Source organism: Mesocricetus auratus, unplaced genomic scaffold (genome assembly GCF_017639785.1).
Source record: "Mesocricetus auratus isolate SY011 unplaced genomic scaffold, BCM_Maur_2.0 Super-Scaffold_100018, whole genome shotgun sequence".
NCBI lineage: Eukaryota > Metazoa > Chordata > Mammalia > Rodentia > Cricetidae > Mesocricetus > Mesocricetus auratus.
Genome location: NW_024429199.1, coordinates 762594 through 777875, shown reverse-complemented (window position 1 = coordinate 777875; position 15282 = coordinate 762594). Strand labels below are relative to the sequence as shown.

The window sequence follows — 15282 nt, the reverse complement described above, 5'->3', positions numbered from 1 at the left end:
CATTGTTTTCTTTTGCTGTGGTTTGGTTTAGGTTTTCCTTGTGATGCCCAGATCCTTGTGCATATTAAGCAAGTTCTCTACCACGAAGCTACATGCCCAGTCCTAGCCATGCTACCTTTAGTTGATTCAACTACAACTTCTATCAACTGCTTACTACCGAGGTAGGCCATGAGTCATAATGATTTTCAATGGAAATAGTTCTATTGTCATTCTCCATGCCTTAGAACCAAGAGAGATGAGTCCAGAAAGTTTCACAGAGAAAGGATTAGTAGAAATTCAGATGGATCTGATAGTGTAGCCTATAATCCCAGCTACTCAGAAAGCTGAAACAGGAGGATCACAGTTTCAAGGCCTGCCAGGGCTAGAGTTAGTTCAAGAGCATCCTAGGTAATTTAACAAAACCCGTCCTCAAGACGAAGTAAAAGACAGGCTTGAATATAGCTCAGTGGTAGAATGTCTAACATAAACGAGGCCCTGGGTCACTCCCCAGTAGCACCAAAAGGGAAAGAAGAAAATCATCACAGAGGGATATTCATGACGGGCTGATAGGTAAAAATATAGCATAGGAATAAAACCTGAACAAGGACGATACCTACTAGCATGCTGATGTGGTTTTTTTTTTTTTTTAATTTTACAAGACAGGGTTTCTCTGTATTGTTTTTGAGGCTGTCGGTCCAGCCCAGCCTCGAACTCACAGAGATCCGCCTGCCTCTGCCTCCCGAGTGCTGGGATTAAAGGCATGCGCCACCACCGCGCGGCTGCATGCTGATATGGAAGGAGGAAACTGCATGGAGCCATAGAACTAGAAAAGGAGCTACAGGCAACTAAGGACGCTGAGCATGGAGGAAATAGTCCTCCCCAGGGGAGAGCCCACCGCCCAGTTGGTTATGCAACGCAAAGTGGTCAGCCTTGAAATTATACATCCAACATTATGTACAGTTAGCAGGTTATATTTATATATTTACTAAAGAGAGTGACAGAGAAAGGGTGTGTGTGTGTGTGTGTGTGTGTGTGTGTGTGTGTGTGTGTGTGTGTGTGTGTACACTTAAAGAAAAAAGGTCACAAATTTGGGAGAGAGCAAGGAGGTGCATTGGAGGGGCCGGAGAGAAGGAAGGGGTGATTGTATTCATTTCAAAATATAAAAAAAGTATAAAAGCAAGCCGGGGCAGTAGTGGTACACGCCTTTAATCCCAGCACTCAGGAGGCAGAGGCAGGTGGATCTCTGTGAGTTCAAGGCCAGCCTGGTCTACAAGAGCTAGTTCCAGGACAGCCTCCAAAGCCACAGAGAAACCCTATCTCGAAAAACAAAAAACAAAAATAATTTATAAAAGTAAAATAAAATTTAAAACTCAAAAATATTTAGTGATGGGGAGAGGTAGTTTGCATATAACTTGGCAATGTCCCCGAGCATCATGGAGACACTTGTTGGGCTTTGGCTTGTGTCATTATTTTGGGACATTTTGGAAACTTCAAGAAGTGGGCCTAGCTAAAGGAAGTAGGGGATTTGGTTAGACCCTTATGGATCTGCGCTCACTATCTGCTTCCTAACTACTGTGATGTAAATACTCTTGTGCCATGTGCTCCCACAGCCCTGGTTTTTTCTTAGGAAGTGGACACTCTGAAACCATGAGCCAAACAGCTCTCTCCTTGAAGCTGTTTCTGTCAAGTCCTTTGCTTCATAGCAATGCAGAAGCCACTAGTGTCTGGCCTAATTACAAATGCTGACATGTGCTTTTCTTTTCCTTTGGTTTTTCCAGACAGGGTTTCTCTCTGTAGCCATGACTGTCCTGGAACTCACTCTGTAGACCAGGCTGGCCTCGAACTCAGAGATGTGCTTCTCAAAGGCAGAAATTAACGGCATATGCCACCACACCTAGCTGTGACTTTTGTTTCTGGTAGAATTTTCGAGCTACATAGAACCCTTACAAACCATCTTCTGCATCCCCCTTCATCTTACATTTTACAGAAACCATAGCTCAGAATTGCTCACAACAGAAATGCATAGCCAGCCCAGGAACAGAAGGAAGACACTCTCATTCTTGGTATCTACTCTGTTCTCTTGTGTTGCCTTTCCCCTGGGTTCCCAGCTGCTTCCAGTTGAGACACTTCGCTTTTCCCTGGACCTGAAGAACAAGCTCCTTGAATTTTTCTCAAGGGTTGTTCTTGTCTGGAGTACCAGGAAGCCTGGAGAGGAAGTCTTGAATTTGGTTTTTAGGTCCTAGATTCTCCTCTGGGGACTATTATCTTCAGCAGCCCTTTAAAAAAAATAGTTTTAATTACACACACACACAACATTTAACATTACATTAAAGTCACACAGAGTGTATATATGGTAGTCAAAGGACAGCTTGTGGGAGTTGGTGACTTTCCACCATGTGGGTCTCCGGGATTGAACTTACTGTCAGCTGGGCAGCCTTACACTCTGGGCCGCTCTTGCCAGCCCTTCACAAGCATTTTTGGTGATTTAAGTTATTTCCCAAGAATCTTAAATTGGGATGGAAGAGATGACCCAAGGATTAAGAGCATTTGCTGTTCTTGCAGAGAATCAGGATTTGGTTCTTGTACCCACATCAGGCAGCTGTGAGCTGCTTGTAAGTCCAGTCCCAAGGGACCCTCTTCTGGCTCCCTGGACATGTGTAACCACGAGGTACACATACAAACAAGCAAGCACACACATACATACACATAAATAAAATAGGGTTGGTTGGTTGGTTTGTTTAAGAATCTGAGCCAGAAATGCCTGTAATTCCAGCACTCCAAAGGCAGAGACAGGAAGATCTCTGTGAGTTCAAGGCCAGTCTAACCCACATAGTGAGTTCCAGCCAGCACTACATAGTGAAACCCTGTCTCAAAAACAAACAAATGTTAAATAAATTTGCTGCATTATGAATGAGTTCTCTATATAAATATTTGCAGTTTTAAAGCAGGATGACAATTAAATCCATTATTCGTTGATATGATTATTTAAATTAACATTCCAGGCTGTGAAAAGACATTTACATGTACAGTGGACAGATTAGCCTAGTTTACAGTCAAATCCTTTAAGCTGTTCCTGTCCTTCATGCTGTCCCTTCCTCTTTTTTTTTTTTTCTCATTTCTGGTTGCCATGGCTATATAGGTATATGTTCAGATGCAACCTCTTGTAAGTACAGGTCATTTATAAACTATGAGCATACCAATTGTGTTAAGAGAAAGAGAATCAGAAAAAAAGATGTTTTTGTTGCTTCTGCCTTGTCTGGAATTTCAGGGGGGGTAAATTTCTGGGTTATCCAGAGCCAGATCTGCTGTTAAAAGTTCATGCCATCATTTTGACATGTCATATTGGACTTTCTCTTTATAAATCTCTCTTCCCATTACCAGTCCTGGTCTCAGAGCTCCAACTGTTTCAAAACCATAGCATCTCTTAGTGAGTGATTGATCTGTATTATGTGTCCAGCCATCAGGGAGATCTTGGGATGTTGCTTGTATGAACTGAAATCTGATCTGATGCTGTACGCTTAGTTACAGTCTTTCATAGACCTATTGGCGATATTCAATCCTTCTGGGTTTGAGAATAGGGCTTATCTGATACTTCCAGGAGAAAAACATCCATTCATTTTTCTTTATTCCCCACTTAAATAACTCAGCACATCTGGTAGTATTGTAGGATCATTGTGCTTCCAGTTCCTCTGTAGCTTACATAGCTATAATATTCCTTTAAGTATTTAGTTACCTAAAGGACAATGTGATTTCAAGAAGAGGAGGGCTGGATATGGGTCTTACAAATTAGCTCCAGTGCAGGGCTAGAAAAAATATGCCTTTAATCAGCAAATTTCCCTATCAGTAGCAGTGTGCATTGTGAATATAAATAGACATAAATGGTCGTGTGTTAACATTTTAAAGCAAGTCTTTCTTCAAATCGATGTCGTTTGCCTCTAAGAAAATGCTTATTAAATACAAGATCCCCAAGATTAAAGCATCTTCATGTTTGAGTGTGTATCCCTTGGCTTACTTCAGTTACAGCAGTGATAAAAGCTGAAACAAAATCCTTTAATTCAGTTAGAAAGAAGCAGAACTTTAGGAAGCCAAGAGTAGAAACCAGATCCAGGCTGTGTAACATAGGAGGTTAAATAGACCCTGTGTGAAGAGTGGTGAGGAGAGTGTGGGGCTGCCTTGAGGAACTCTGTTTGGAATGGTTGCGTTGAACATTACCAATTATCCAGCTATTTTATCCTCTTGAATTAAGATGCTTCGTGTGAACAATTACAAAGAGACCTCTTACTGTTCGCTTGTTTCACATTGTGAAACAAGTTCAATACATTTGATTTTGCTTGGGTTTGATTTTTGTTTGTTTTCTTGTAGTTGAGCCTTAAATAATAACAGTTTTGCTAAATTTGTTCTCAATATTTATAGTCATGTCAAAAATTTCAGTGTTATGGTATATTTGATCCAGAGGTCCCGTGGCGCTTTTTTTTTTTTATTGTTGGTGGTATACCAGGGCTCCAGACTTTAGTAAGCCCCAAGACCTTACCACAACTGACTCCATGATGGAAGTACTATTTAGGCTATAAGACTCAACTTGTAGACAACACCACTTGCCAAAACAAAGACTAAGGCCTAATCCATGGAAGTCCTTAATTATGGAAAAGTCTCTAAACCTACTAACCTTGCTTTTTGGCTTCTGTAGATCTGCTTGTACTGCTGTTGTTGACTGAAGTATGTCAACCTAGAACATGGTTTTGTGCTTAAAAGCTCTCCTTGAGAAAAATCCATGGGCTTTCAGGAACCCTGAACACTCAGTACAGTCACAGGCTGGCTAATAAAGACTTTCTGTTGTCTTAACCCATGCCTGAGCGGTCTTCTCTGGTGACTACCCCACAGCGATTGAGTTTTTCTGAGACAGGGTCTTTCTTTGTAGCTGTGACTGTGTGGGAATTTGCTGTGTAGTCCAGGATGGCCTGGAACTCACAGAGATCTGACTGCCTTTGGTGCTGAGATTAAAAGGTACATTTCCACGTCCAAATTCATGGTGTATTTTAAGTTTAACAGAACAAACTTTTGAAAGGGGAGCCATTTTCTTACTGTTGTCTGTTCCTAGTTGTATGAAAATAAGCATTGTAATGGCTCCCAGAATGGTGTTCTGAAAAAAAATACACTTGACAGAAATAAACATACAGAAAATAAATTGAGCTAGTAGTAGTTCATTTGTTATCTGAAATTTAAAATGATGTTCAAAATGGATGTTACTGGATTTTCATGTATATTAGTGAATTGCTATGCTTGTAAGATATTCTTTTTGCTTGAATTATGACTAGAAAAATGTTGAATCACAGCTTTAATATCCAGGTGGGCAATCCATTTGCCAAAAATCTTTGCACATCACGCCAGTTTTTCTGTCAGACACAAATCCTGCATTGTGACTAAACCTCCTAGAGTTAAAAAAAAAAATGGAGCTACACCTTTGAATTGTTCAGTTTTTTTTTTTCTTCTTGTCTTTTAGGTTTCGGAACTTTTAGCAAGTGCTCTTATGGACTTGGTGCAAGGAGTATACCGGGAAAACTCTGCTTCAGCCAAGGTACAGAATTTGAGGCTCACTGACAAGGTCAAAAGCACAGACAGCAAGCATTTCTTTCTTGTTTTGTGTTTAAATTGTATGTGATTTTTCTTTTTTCTGTCTTTCTTTTTTGGTTAGTGTTTTGGCCACAAATTCATGGCCATATGCTCAGTACACACCAGCTTTAGCCAATTAATGCAACCTCTTCTCCTCTGGCTGGAATCTCAATCTGTTCAGTCCTCAGCAGCCGGGCAGACACCAGGGCACTGCTGGCTGGCAGGTAGCACCGTCATAAGGGGCTGCTGGCAGGAAGGAGCGCTTATGCTGAGGGGCTGGGCCCAGCCGCTCTCCGGAGAAAGAGGGCTCTGTGTCAGTGAGCTCAGGCTTGGCTGTCAGGAAGGGTGGGGTGAGAGCAGAATGGCTTTTCTATCCAAGGTCCAGAATTGACGGCGTCAGAGCCTATTCGATAGAAATAGGACTGTTGCACACTTGGATTGTTTTGATTAATTTTATAGGTTTGGAATTAGGGCTTTTTGACTCATTTAACAGGTCATCTCAAGAAAGGTTAGGTTTTATTTCCTTAAAATGCAGTTATTTCATTTCAGTGGGAGATGAGATATGAAACGCATGCTTCATTGCCCACCACAGTCATTTACCATAATACCTACTGTTAGAAGGGATTTTTCTCAGTATCTCATTATTGTAGCTTCCTTAACTCCTAGAGTAGCAAGATTTCACTCACTGCAAATTAGAAAAAAATATGCATCTTAAGCATTAACACGTCCACTTGAAAAAAAATAAAGGCAAAATTTTACTAGAAGTGAAACATAGGGCATGAGCAACTTAGATTTGAAAAAAATTTTTTAATGTGCAGTAACTGGAACTCTGGAAGGTTAGTGAAATGTGAAGAATTTTATACCTTGAACATCTGCTAGCATTTGATTCCGGGAAGCACCATCCCCAAGAGGCATAACTGACCTCACCTAAGCAGCACCTCAGTGTGTGGGGACCTCACAGGATGTACAGCACAGCAGACCGTTTGCAGGGTTTTTCAAAGGCGGAGCCGTCTCTGAGACTGAAGGGCAATAGCAAGTGGTAGAGGGTGGGTTATTGTATAGCTCTCCTCAACAGAAGTTACCTTGCACATAATATGAAGATGATGCAGCTAAGCAGGTGACATTTGAAATATTTGCCTGCTTCTTCATTTGATTGTCACAAAAGTGAGAAAGAGAGACTGCTGCTCCCATTTTGAGATACGAAGATAGAGGTTTAGAAAAGATTGAATGATTTTCAAAGTTATACAACTTACTATCTAGGATTCGAACCTAAGCCCTATGCTCTTAGCTTCTTTTTTTTTCTTTTTTTATTACACTTTTTTATTATATATTTAAATTAGGAACAAACTTGCTTCCCATGTTAGTCCCAGCTCCCTCCCCTCCACACCCACTCCCCCCTCACCAGCCCCTCAACCCCCCACCCAATTCCCTAGGGAATGTCCAGATTGAAAAAGCATCCACATTGTGGGATGGGTCCCCAAAGTCCATTTGTGTGCCAGGGATAAACACTGATCTACTACCCCAAAACCCCATAGATTGCCTTAGTCTCCTCACTGACACCCACATTTAGGGGTCTGGATCAGTCCCTTGCTGGCCTCTCAGCCATCAGTCTGGGGTCCAAGATCTCCCCCTTGTTCAGGTCAGCTGTTTCTCTGGGATTCACCAGCCCAGTCTTGACCCCTTTGCACATCACTGCTCTGTGCTTCTTAGTCTACTTTCATCTACATTAACAAACTTTGATAGCTTCTGGTAGGCTTACCTAAGGTCTCACCAAATAATCACCATGGTGACCTGTTGGTACAGTTGAGGCGTTGTTCTTACCTGGAATGTTTCTGAGGCGGTCAACTTAATAACATATAAGGTATTCACTAATATCTGTCCATTTTGGGTTTTAGGGTATTTGGACTCAAAGCAGTCTGCAAGAGTTCAAGGCTTGAACTACAAATGACATATAGGCCTGAGATGTCTCAAAAAACAAAAAGAAGTATACACAAACTATGTAATCCTCCTGCCTCTGCCTTCCTTAGCCTTCTCACCCTGAAGTCACAGGTATGTGCCACACACACGTGTAGGCATCTGGTCTGTGGACCTGAAATGGCGGTCACACCCCTTGGGGTGTGGCTTCAGACTGACGCAAGCAGAGAGAGGAGCTTTGAGGTGTGACATTCATTTGTGCTTTTTCTGGTGGGTCAACAGATTCAGTAGGAAGAGCAGGGAAACGCTCCAGTGGTTCTTTGTATTTTTCTGTGTAATTGTCCACAATAAACACCCATTTATCATTTATCTTGGGTCTAGTGATATAATTACATCCTTGCCTTCAAGATCTTGAAGTGAATGTGTTATTGCTGGTTTGGTTAGTTTACCAACTTACTGTTGGGCACTGTAGTTATCCCACCTTACTAACAGTTGTGTGAACATCTGTTAAGTACTGTATATCAGACAGCCTAATTAGTAGCAACAATAACTATCATCGGTTTTACAGTTACATTGTTCATATCATGAGATGAATAGGTCACACTTGTGAGATAATCTTATTTTATGGATGAATATCTTCTTATTTAGAGCTGATGAATAGCATCAGAGTTTAAAGTCTAAAACTTATTAATTTGTTTAAGGGTTGGAGGGTTAGATTTGAACTCAGGGTAGTTGGTTGTTTTCTTTTAATTCCAATTTTCATGCAGTTTTTAGAATATATCATCTGTTTGGAAAGAGAGCAGAAGAAACAACGAAGACTTTGAAGGGTCACTGATGTGACAGAGCAAGCACTGCGCAAGCACTGTTTGCTGGTTTTCTCATTAGCTAGTGAATTTTCTCAAAAGAATAGACAGCAATGCTTTGTTCGTCCGCCCCGCCCCCAAACAAGGTCCTTTAAAGACTTGAATCTTTCGAAGAAGTTAAGATTCAGAAACAAAAGTGCCCAGTTGACCACAGCAGTGGGAGTGATTTATACAGCCTCCATTTGCACCCCAGGTTCAATTTAAGTTAACCAGAACCCGCCCCCACCCTTCCTGAGTGTGCTTGTCATTACAGTAAAGGGAATCACTTCAGAGGCTGAGAGAGAGATCACAGCCCCTCCCACACACAAACACACACACAGGGTTGCGTGTTCTGGCATGACTGAGAAGTTGCCACAGGCAGCGGTCATATGGGAAGTGAGGCTCATGCTGTGGGTCTCTGTTGCTCAACCTCCTCAGGCCCTAACCAGTTCACCGCAGAACTGCTTTGAGATTCAAGTGAGCTGCAAATCGTCTCATCTCTCTAGGGATAAAAGAATACAATAGTGCTCTGTTTTCCATATGCCAAGTTAATGCAGTAGTGGAGATCTGTAGCAGCAGCTTAGCTTTCTGGGACCAATATCTGTTGACTCTGGGTGCAGTAAAGTGAGAAGTGGTTAGAACTGGGCTCTTTCTAAATCACCTTCTCCAGAAGTTTATGCATACCTCATTTTCCTAAAGCACTGAAAACACATAGCTTACATTGCTAATATTTAATAGAGTGTAGATGAATTGTGATCATTGAAACATACAACGTAATTTAGGAATTCACCCTTTGTTCTACTCATTGTAAGAAAATATATATTTTTACTCTTGCATTTACTAGCTTGTGAACCATTTCTTCCTTACAATAAAAATTAACACTTAGACTTCTTTTTTTTTTTTTCTTGGTTTTTCAAGACAGGGTTTCTCTGTATTTTTTTGGAGGCTGTCCTGGACTCACTCTGTAGACCAGGCTGGCCTTGAACTCACAGAGATCCGCCTGCCTCTGCCTCCCGAGTGCTGGGATTAAAGGCTTGCACCACCAATGCCTGGCACACTTGGACTTTTTAAGAATTTCTATAAGAAAAAAAATTTTACCTGTTTTCTTCTGTAATAGCTAATTAAAGAAACCAAGTAAAAGCAAGGTGTAGTGGTACACACATTTAATCCCAGCATTTGGGAGGCAGAGGCCAGCTACAGAGTTCCAGGCCAACCAGGTTGCATAGTAAAACTCTGTCCAGATAGATAGATAGATAGATAGATAGATAGATAGATAGATAGATAGATAGATAGATGCTCTTGTAGTTCTTTGAGAGGACCTGAGTTCAATTCCTAGCACCTACTTTAGGCATGTTACAACTGTCTGTAACTCATTTCAAGGAACCTGAGGTCCTCTGCCCTCCTGGGAACACCTGCCTATATGTGGAACACATAGCATAAACTCAGACAGACGCACATACATACACACAAATAATAAATGAATCCTTTTAAAAAGTGAGGAGGAGGAGGAGCAAAGAAAATAAAGCAGTTAAGTGGAGCCGGCATTTTAAGCAGTCACTTGCCATATATTTGCATTGCCAGCCTATGCAGCTTTATTACACACCGTTTCCAATTCTCACACCAATTCATTTTTATAGCAAGGAATAAAATGTCCCAGATATACATAGATTAAAAAGCAAACTGCTGTTTGCAGTAATTCGTATATAGTCAGTTTAACTCTCTAAGCATTCTCCTATATATCAGTGGTGTAAAGGGGAACCATGCTACTCCTATGCCTAAGACAGTGAGTAAGCTTCTGCAAAGGGCAACTCAAATGTTCTCGATCTTTTTAGTGATAGGATTGTGTGGTTTTAAGATTAATGCCAAGATTAGAACCTTTGTTTAGGGTAACATTGCCAGAATACGTTTTTGACCCCTGGGAGGGACAGTACTGGGATGTAGGCAAATGCTTTACAGGTGTAAGCCCTGTTTATGCAGAATACTCATGTTCTCATTGTACCTGATAAATGCATACTTTAACATTAATGTTGGCATAACAAGCATAAATATCTAAGCATTTCAACAAAGTTATATTATCATTGTTGTTGTTACTGCAAAAGACCTAGAAGAAAATATTCTTTGATTCCCAGCACCCACATGGTGGCTCACAACTTTCTGTTATTCCAGTTCCAGGAGATCTAATGTCTTCTCCTGGTCTCCAAGGGCATGAGGCACACTCAGACATGCATGCATGCAAAGTACCTATATATATAAAATAAAAAATATTTTTTAAAATATCTTCAAAGTTTAATTTAGTGTCTAATAGATTTTTTCATAAGTACTATACTGTAAATTACTGAACCATTGCACAAATTTTGTGTTTGCATTTTTTAAGTAGGATAACATCTTCATGCATATAACTCTGCTGTATTTCACATTGTTTGCATTTTTTAAAAAAAATCTAGAGCTGAAGATGAAGCTTAGTGATAAAGTACTTGCCTAGAGTATGCCAAGGCCCTAGTTACATTTCCAGAAGCTCCCCTCCCACACACAAACTCTGATGCTATTTTATCTCTACATATGCACTTTTTTATATGTAATGTTATAAATATAACAATAATAATTAAAGAAGAGGTCATGAATTTGACTGAGAATGGGATACACAGGAGAAGTCAGATGGAGGATGCGGAGGGGTGGAAATGATGCAAATACAGGACTCGTGTATGGAAGGATTAATGGATAAAAGGATGTGCCTTGCTATCCTTAGAAAAGCCTGCTTGTGTGATCTTGGATTTTAGGAGCTCTCTCCCCTCTCTGGTAGATAAACACAGTTCACAGTGCCTGGGCTGCATCTGCATTTGGTATGGTTTATGCTGGACACCTCCTATTCTGGGAATTTGGGATTGTCTTTCATTCCAGGCTAAGAGTGTCCAGAAGACCAGACACAGTAAAACCCTGAGCGCTGAGTGTCCAATGACTGACCACATGTCATGCATAGCTCACATGTGTTATTGGAGTTCTAAGCATGCACAGTGACTTTACTAGGTGTGCCCCTGAAAGGTTGTAATTGGTTTCTTTGGCCACTGTTTTCCTTTGTGTACTTTCATTCATGCAAATGCTTGTGTGCATGCGTGTGTGTGTGTGTGTGTGTGTGTGTGTGTGTGTATAAGTGCTTTTGTGAGACAGAGTCTCACTGTTTAGCTTGACTGTCCTGGACCTCGCTATGTAAACCAGGCTGACTTTGAACTCACAGATTCACCTGTCTCTACCTCCCCTGTTTTGTGATTAAAGCCAGACCACCTGGCCATTCTAATTATTTTTTACTGTAACTGTGATTTGACCCTATACTCTTCAAAGTGAGTTCCTAAGTCACCTTGGAGGCAGAAACTAGAAAGAGATAGTGCAGTGGTTGGGAACACTCACTGCCCTTCCAGCAGGACTCAGGTTCAATTCCCAGTATCCACATAGAGACTCATAGCCATCTGTGATGCCTGTCCCAGGTGATCCAGTGCCCTCTTCTGGCCTCCACTGGCACTGCATATAAAATTAAAAATAGAAATACATGCAGACAAAACACCATATACATAAATATAAATACACTTAAAAACAAAATTTAAAAATTGGAACAGTGTGTCAGGACTGCTAACATGCCCATTTTCTGAAATTGTATCTGCTTCTTCATCAATTACTGCTTCTGCCTTAGGAAGCTACCCACAGTCCTTTGAGAAGCTGTGCCTGCTTCCCTGGCTTCATGCAGTCTCTGCCTGCGGTGGCTTTGCCCCAGACCCAAAAAAGAAGCGGGTTCTCTGGTTAATTAACAGTCACTGAAATTGTAGTCATCCAAGCTGGCTTTTTAAAGCACAGTTCATACTTTACATATTAGTTGTAAATTTTGTGGGGCAGGATAAGTCTGAGTCTTGTGTTTGTCTGGTATTTATACTTCTCTTCCTTTGGCTCCTAGGTAACTTTGGAGTCAAAATAAAAACAAGGTGATTGAGTCTACTAGAAGTCATGGGTGCTGCAGGGCTCTGTGCCATGGTCTAAAATGCCATAGCAAAATGACAGTGCTCATGGAGAAAATGACAGGAGAGGAACACAAACAAGATGTCACATCTAGGTGGGAAACTCAGAAGACAGTTGAGATCAGGGCTTCTTTCAAGTAACAATAAAGGAGTAGGGGAAAATAACCCTGCAGCCCAGGCGTGGTGGCACATTCCTGGAATCCAGCGCTCCAGAGACGGATCAACAACTGTTATACAGTCAGAGTGGCCTTCTCAGAGGACGAGAGGCTTTTAGGCTGCTTCATAGAAAGGGATCTGTGGTGTTGCTCCACGTTGACACTCTTGCCCTTTCTGACGTTCATATCACCATCAGTATTGCCTTTTCAGAATGCACTCTGCACACCCAGTTGGAAATATTTTAATAGCTATCCTACTTAATTATTTTTATCTTAATCAAAAGTGGTACCATCTGGTGTTTTTTATCATTATTACCAACTTTAAGTCTCTTCCTTCCTACAAGAAGTGTGCCACTGTATTTCTAATACCAAAACAGTACTGGCATATCTATAGTAGCCCTGCCTACCTGTTGCTAAATTAATTATTTAGAAAGACATAGAATGATTGTAATGAAAGATTTTTTCTCGTATTTTGGGGTATTGTTAATATACAATAAGCTGGAAATACTTAAAGTGTACTATCTGATGTCTAGATAAATGTTATGTATGGACCAAAGAAACTGTTGTCACAATTAAGTTGATAAGCATATCCATCACCTCCAATAGTTTCCTCTTTTGCATTCCTCCATCCTATACTGTCTGCTGTGAACCAAGCAATCTATAATAACTATAAATTAGTGATGTTGAAATGCATCCATGCTGCATATATGAATAGTTCATTACTGCTAAATAACATTCAATTGTAGAACTCTACCACAGTTTATGATCTATTAGTGAACATTAAAGATGTTTCTAATGTTAAGATATTCTAAATGAAGCTACTGGGGACATTCATGTGAACAGTCCATATCTCTTGGGTTTATCTAGGAATAATAGTGTTGCTCTTTTCTTTTGGATAGAAACTTAATAGAGGACTTTGTGTGTCAAACAATGGGTATATAGTGCTCTGTGCTGGCTAGTGTCCACCAACTTGACATGAACTAGAGTCATTTTGGAAGAGAAACTGTAACATGAAAAAAAAAAAAACAGAACTCATGTTGGGGTTCAAACTTCAAACTGAATATCAGAACAGCAAAGCAGCTGGCCACAAGCTCTTCACCAAGTCTCAAACTGCTGCCTCTCCTCAGTGTGGCTGGAGAACGCATGCCTCTACTGAACACAGAAGATATATGTATGTGTTCAACAAGTGCATACCTGGTGCCCACAGAGGCCAGAGGAGGGCATTAGATTCACTGGAACTGGAGTTACAGACAGTTGTGAGCTGCCATGTGGGTACTGGGAATTGAACCTGGGTCCTCTGGAAGACCAACCAGTGCTCTTAACCACTGAGCAATCTCTCCAGCCCAATTCGAGTTATTTTAAATTTCTTGTAGGTTTGTTTAAGGCCCAGATATAATGTATCAGGAAATTTGTTCCATGTTCAGTTAAAAGGTACATACACACTGTTGTTCCTGGAACTAAATAGCCACTAAGCCATTTTGGTTGGTCATGTCATTTAAGTATTTACTCTTTGTTGTTTTAATTTTGCTTGTTCTGACAATTACTGAGAGAAAGATGTATTAGAGTCTTTATGTTCATTTTAATGGTCATAGAGGTGCATGTCTGTAATCCCAGCACGTAGGAGGTAGAGACAGGAGGATCAGGAATTCAAGGCCAGCCTGGCCTACATGAGATAGTCTGGAAAAGAACAAAACCCTAACATAATTAATTAGCAAGTGCAACTGTGGATTTTTTTCTAGTTCTAATTCTCCGTCATGTATATAAAAGGCACATTAGCCTTTAGCATCATTGACTCCTGAGTTATCTTAATGATTTGATCCTTTTTAGTTTTCATTGTTATCATTTTACTAATAAGCATTCTGATTCTCGCTCATTTGTGTCTTTTGTTTCTTTTCCTCCCTTCCCTTTTCCCCTGGTTGTCGGAACATAGTTTCACTGGTCTCAGACTCTTTGCAGTCTTTCCTATTCCTCCCAAGTGCTAGTGTCATCTCTATTTCCACTTAATAAGTTTAGTGTTTCTTGCTGCTTCTTGACTATATGTGATATGGTTATGAAAACTCTTGATGTCTGTCTACTGATTACATCATCTGTATCATTATGTTGTTGGTTCAACTGACTGGTTTATCTCCTCATCGTGATTTGTATTTTCCTTCCTGGTTGTCTTTGATTGGGTTCCAACACTGTGAATTGTTCTGCTAGGTATTTTTGTGCATGCATAAATATTCTTGAGCTTTATCATGGATGCAGTGAAGTCACTGAAAACAGACTGATCCTTTCTGCTGCTACTTTTAAGTATTGTCGTGTGGGACTTCAGTAGCAGTTATTGATGGTAAAACCTGCAGATGGTCTGTGATGTTAAATTTCTCCAGATCTCTTCCCAACCAAGAGTGATCTAGGGGTTGTTTTTCTGTCCTTTTGACTCATTCTTGTCCCAGACTTGATAGCCTCCTTGCACATGCACATTTGTATGTGCACACTCAGACCTCCGTATCTACACATGCTTACATTCAGCTAACTGGATGAAAATCCTTTAGCTTCGTTTGCCATTATTCTCTAAATGCTGTATTATAACCACCCTCTTCTACATGGCGTTTACATTTTATTATGTGTGTGTTTATAGCTTTTTTGTTGTTTTTGTGACACAAAACCAGACATGAATAACTTAGGGAGAAAGGATTTGTCTTGCTCCTGCTTTCAGAGATTTCAGTCCATCATAGTAGGGAATGTGACAGAGCACAGCAGGTCAGATCATGGCAGCCAGGAGAAGGAAGGGAGAATACC

General features: G+C 40.6%; 1 protein-coding gene across 4 annotated transcripts in view; it reads left to right on the top strand.

Moving 5' to 3' along the window:
• The window catches only part of Pdss2 (decaprenyl diphosphate synthase subunit 2), a 218033-nt gene that overhangs the window by 131852 nt on the left and 70899 nt on the right, over window positions 1-15282 (top strand). For all 4 annotated transcript variants that reach the window (XM_040758279.1, XM_040758277.1, XM_040758278.1 and 1 more), the window contains one exon: window positions 5480-5554. In XM_040758279.1, coding sequence (XP_040614213.1) covers window positions 5480-5554 — 75 coding nt within the window. The remainder of the gene's footprint in view (window positions 1-5479; window positions 5555-15282) is intronic.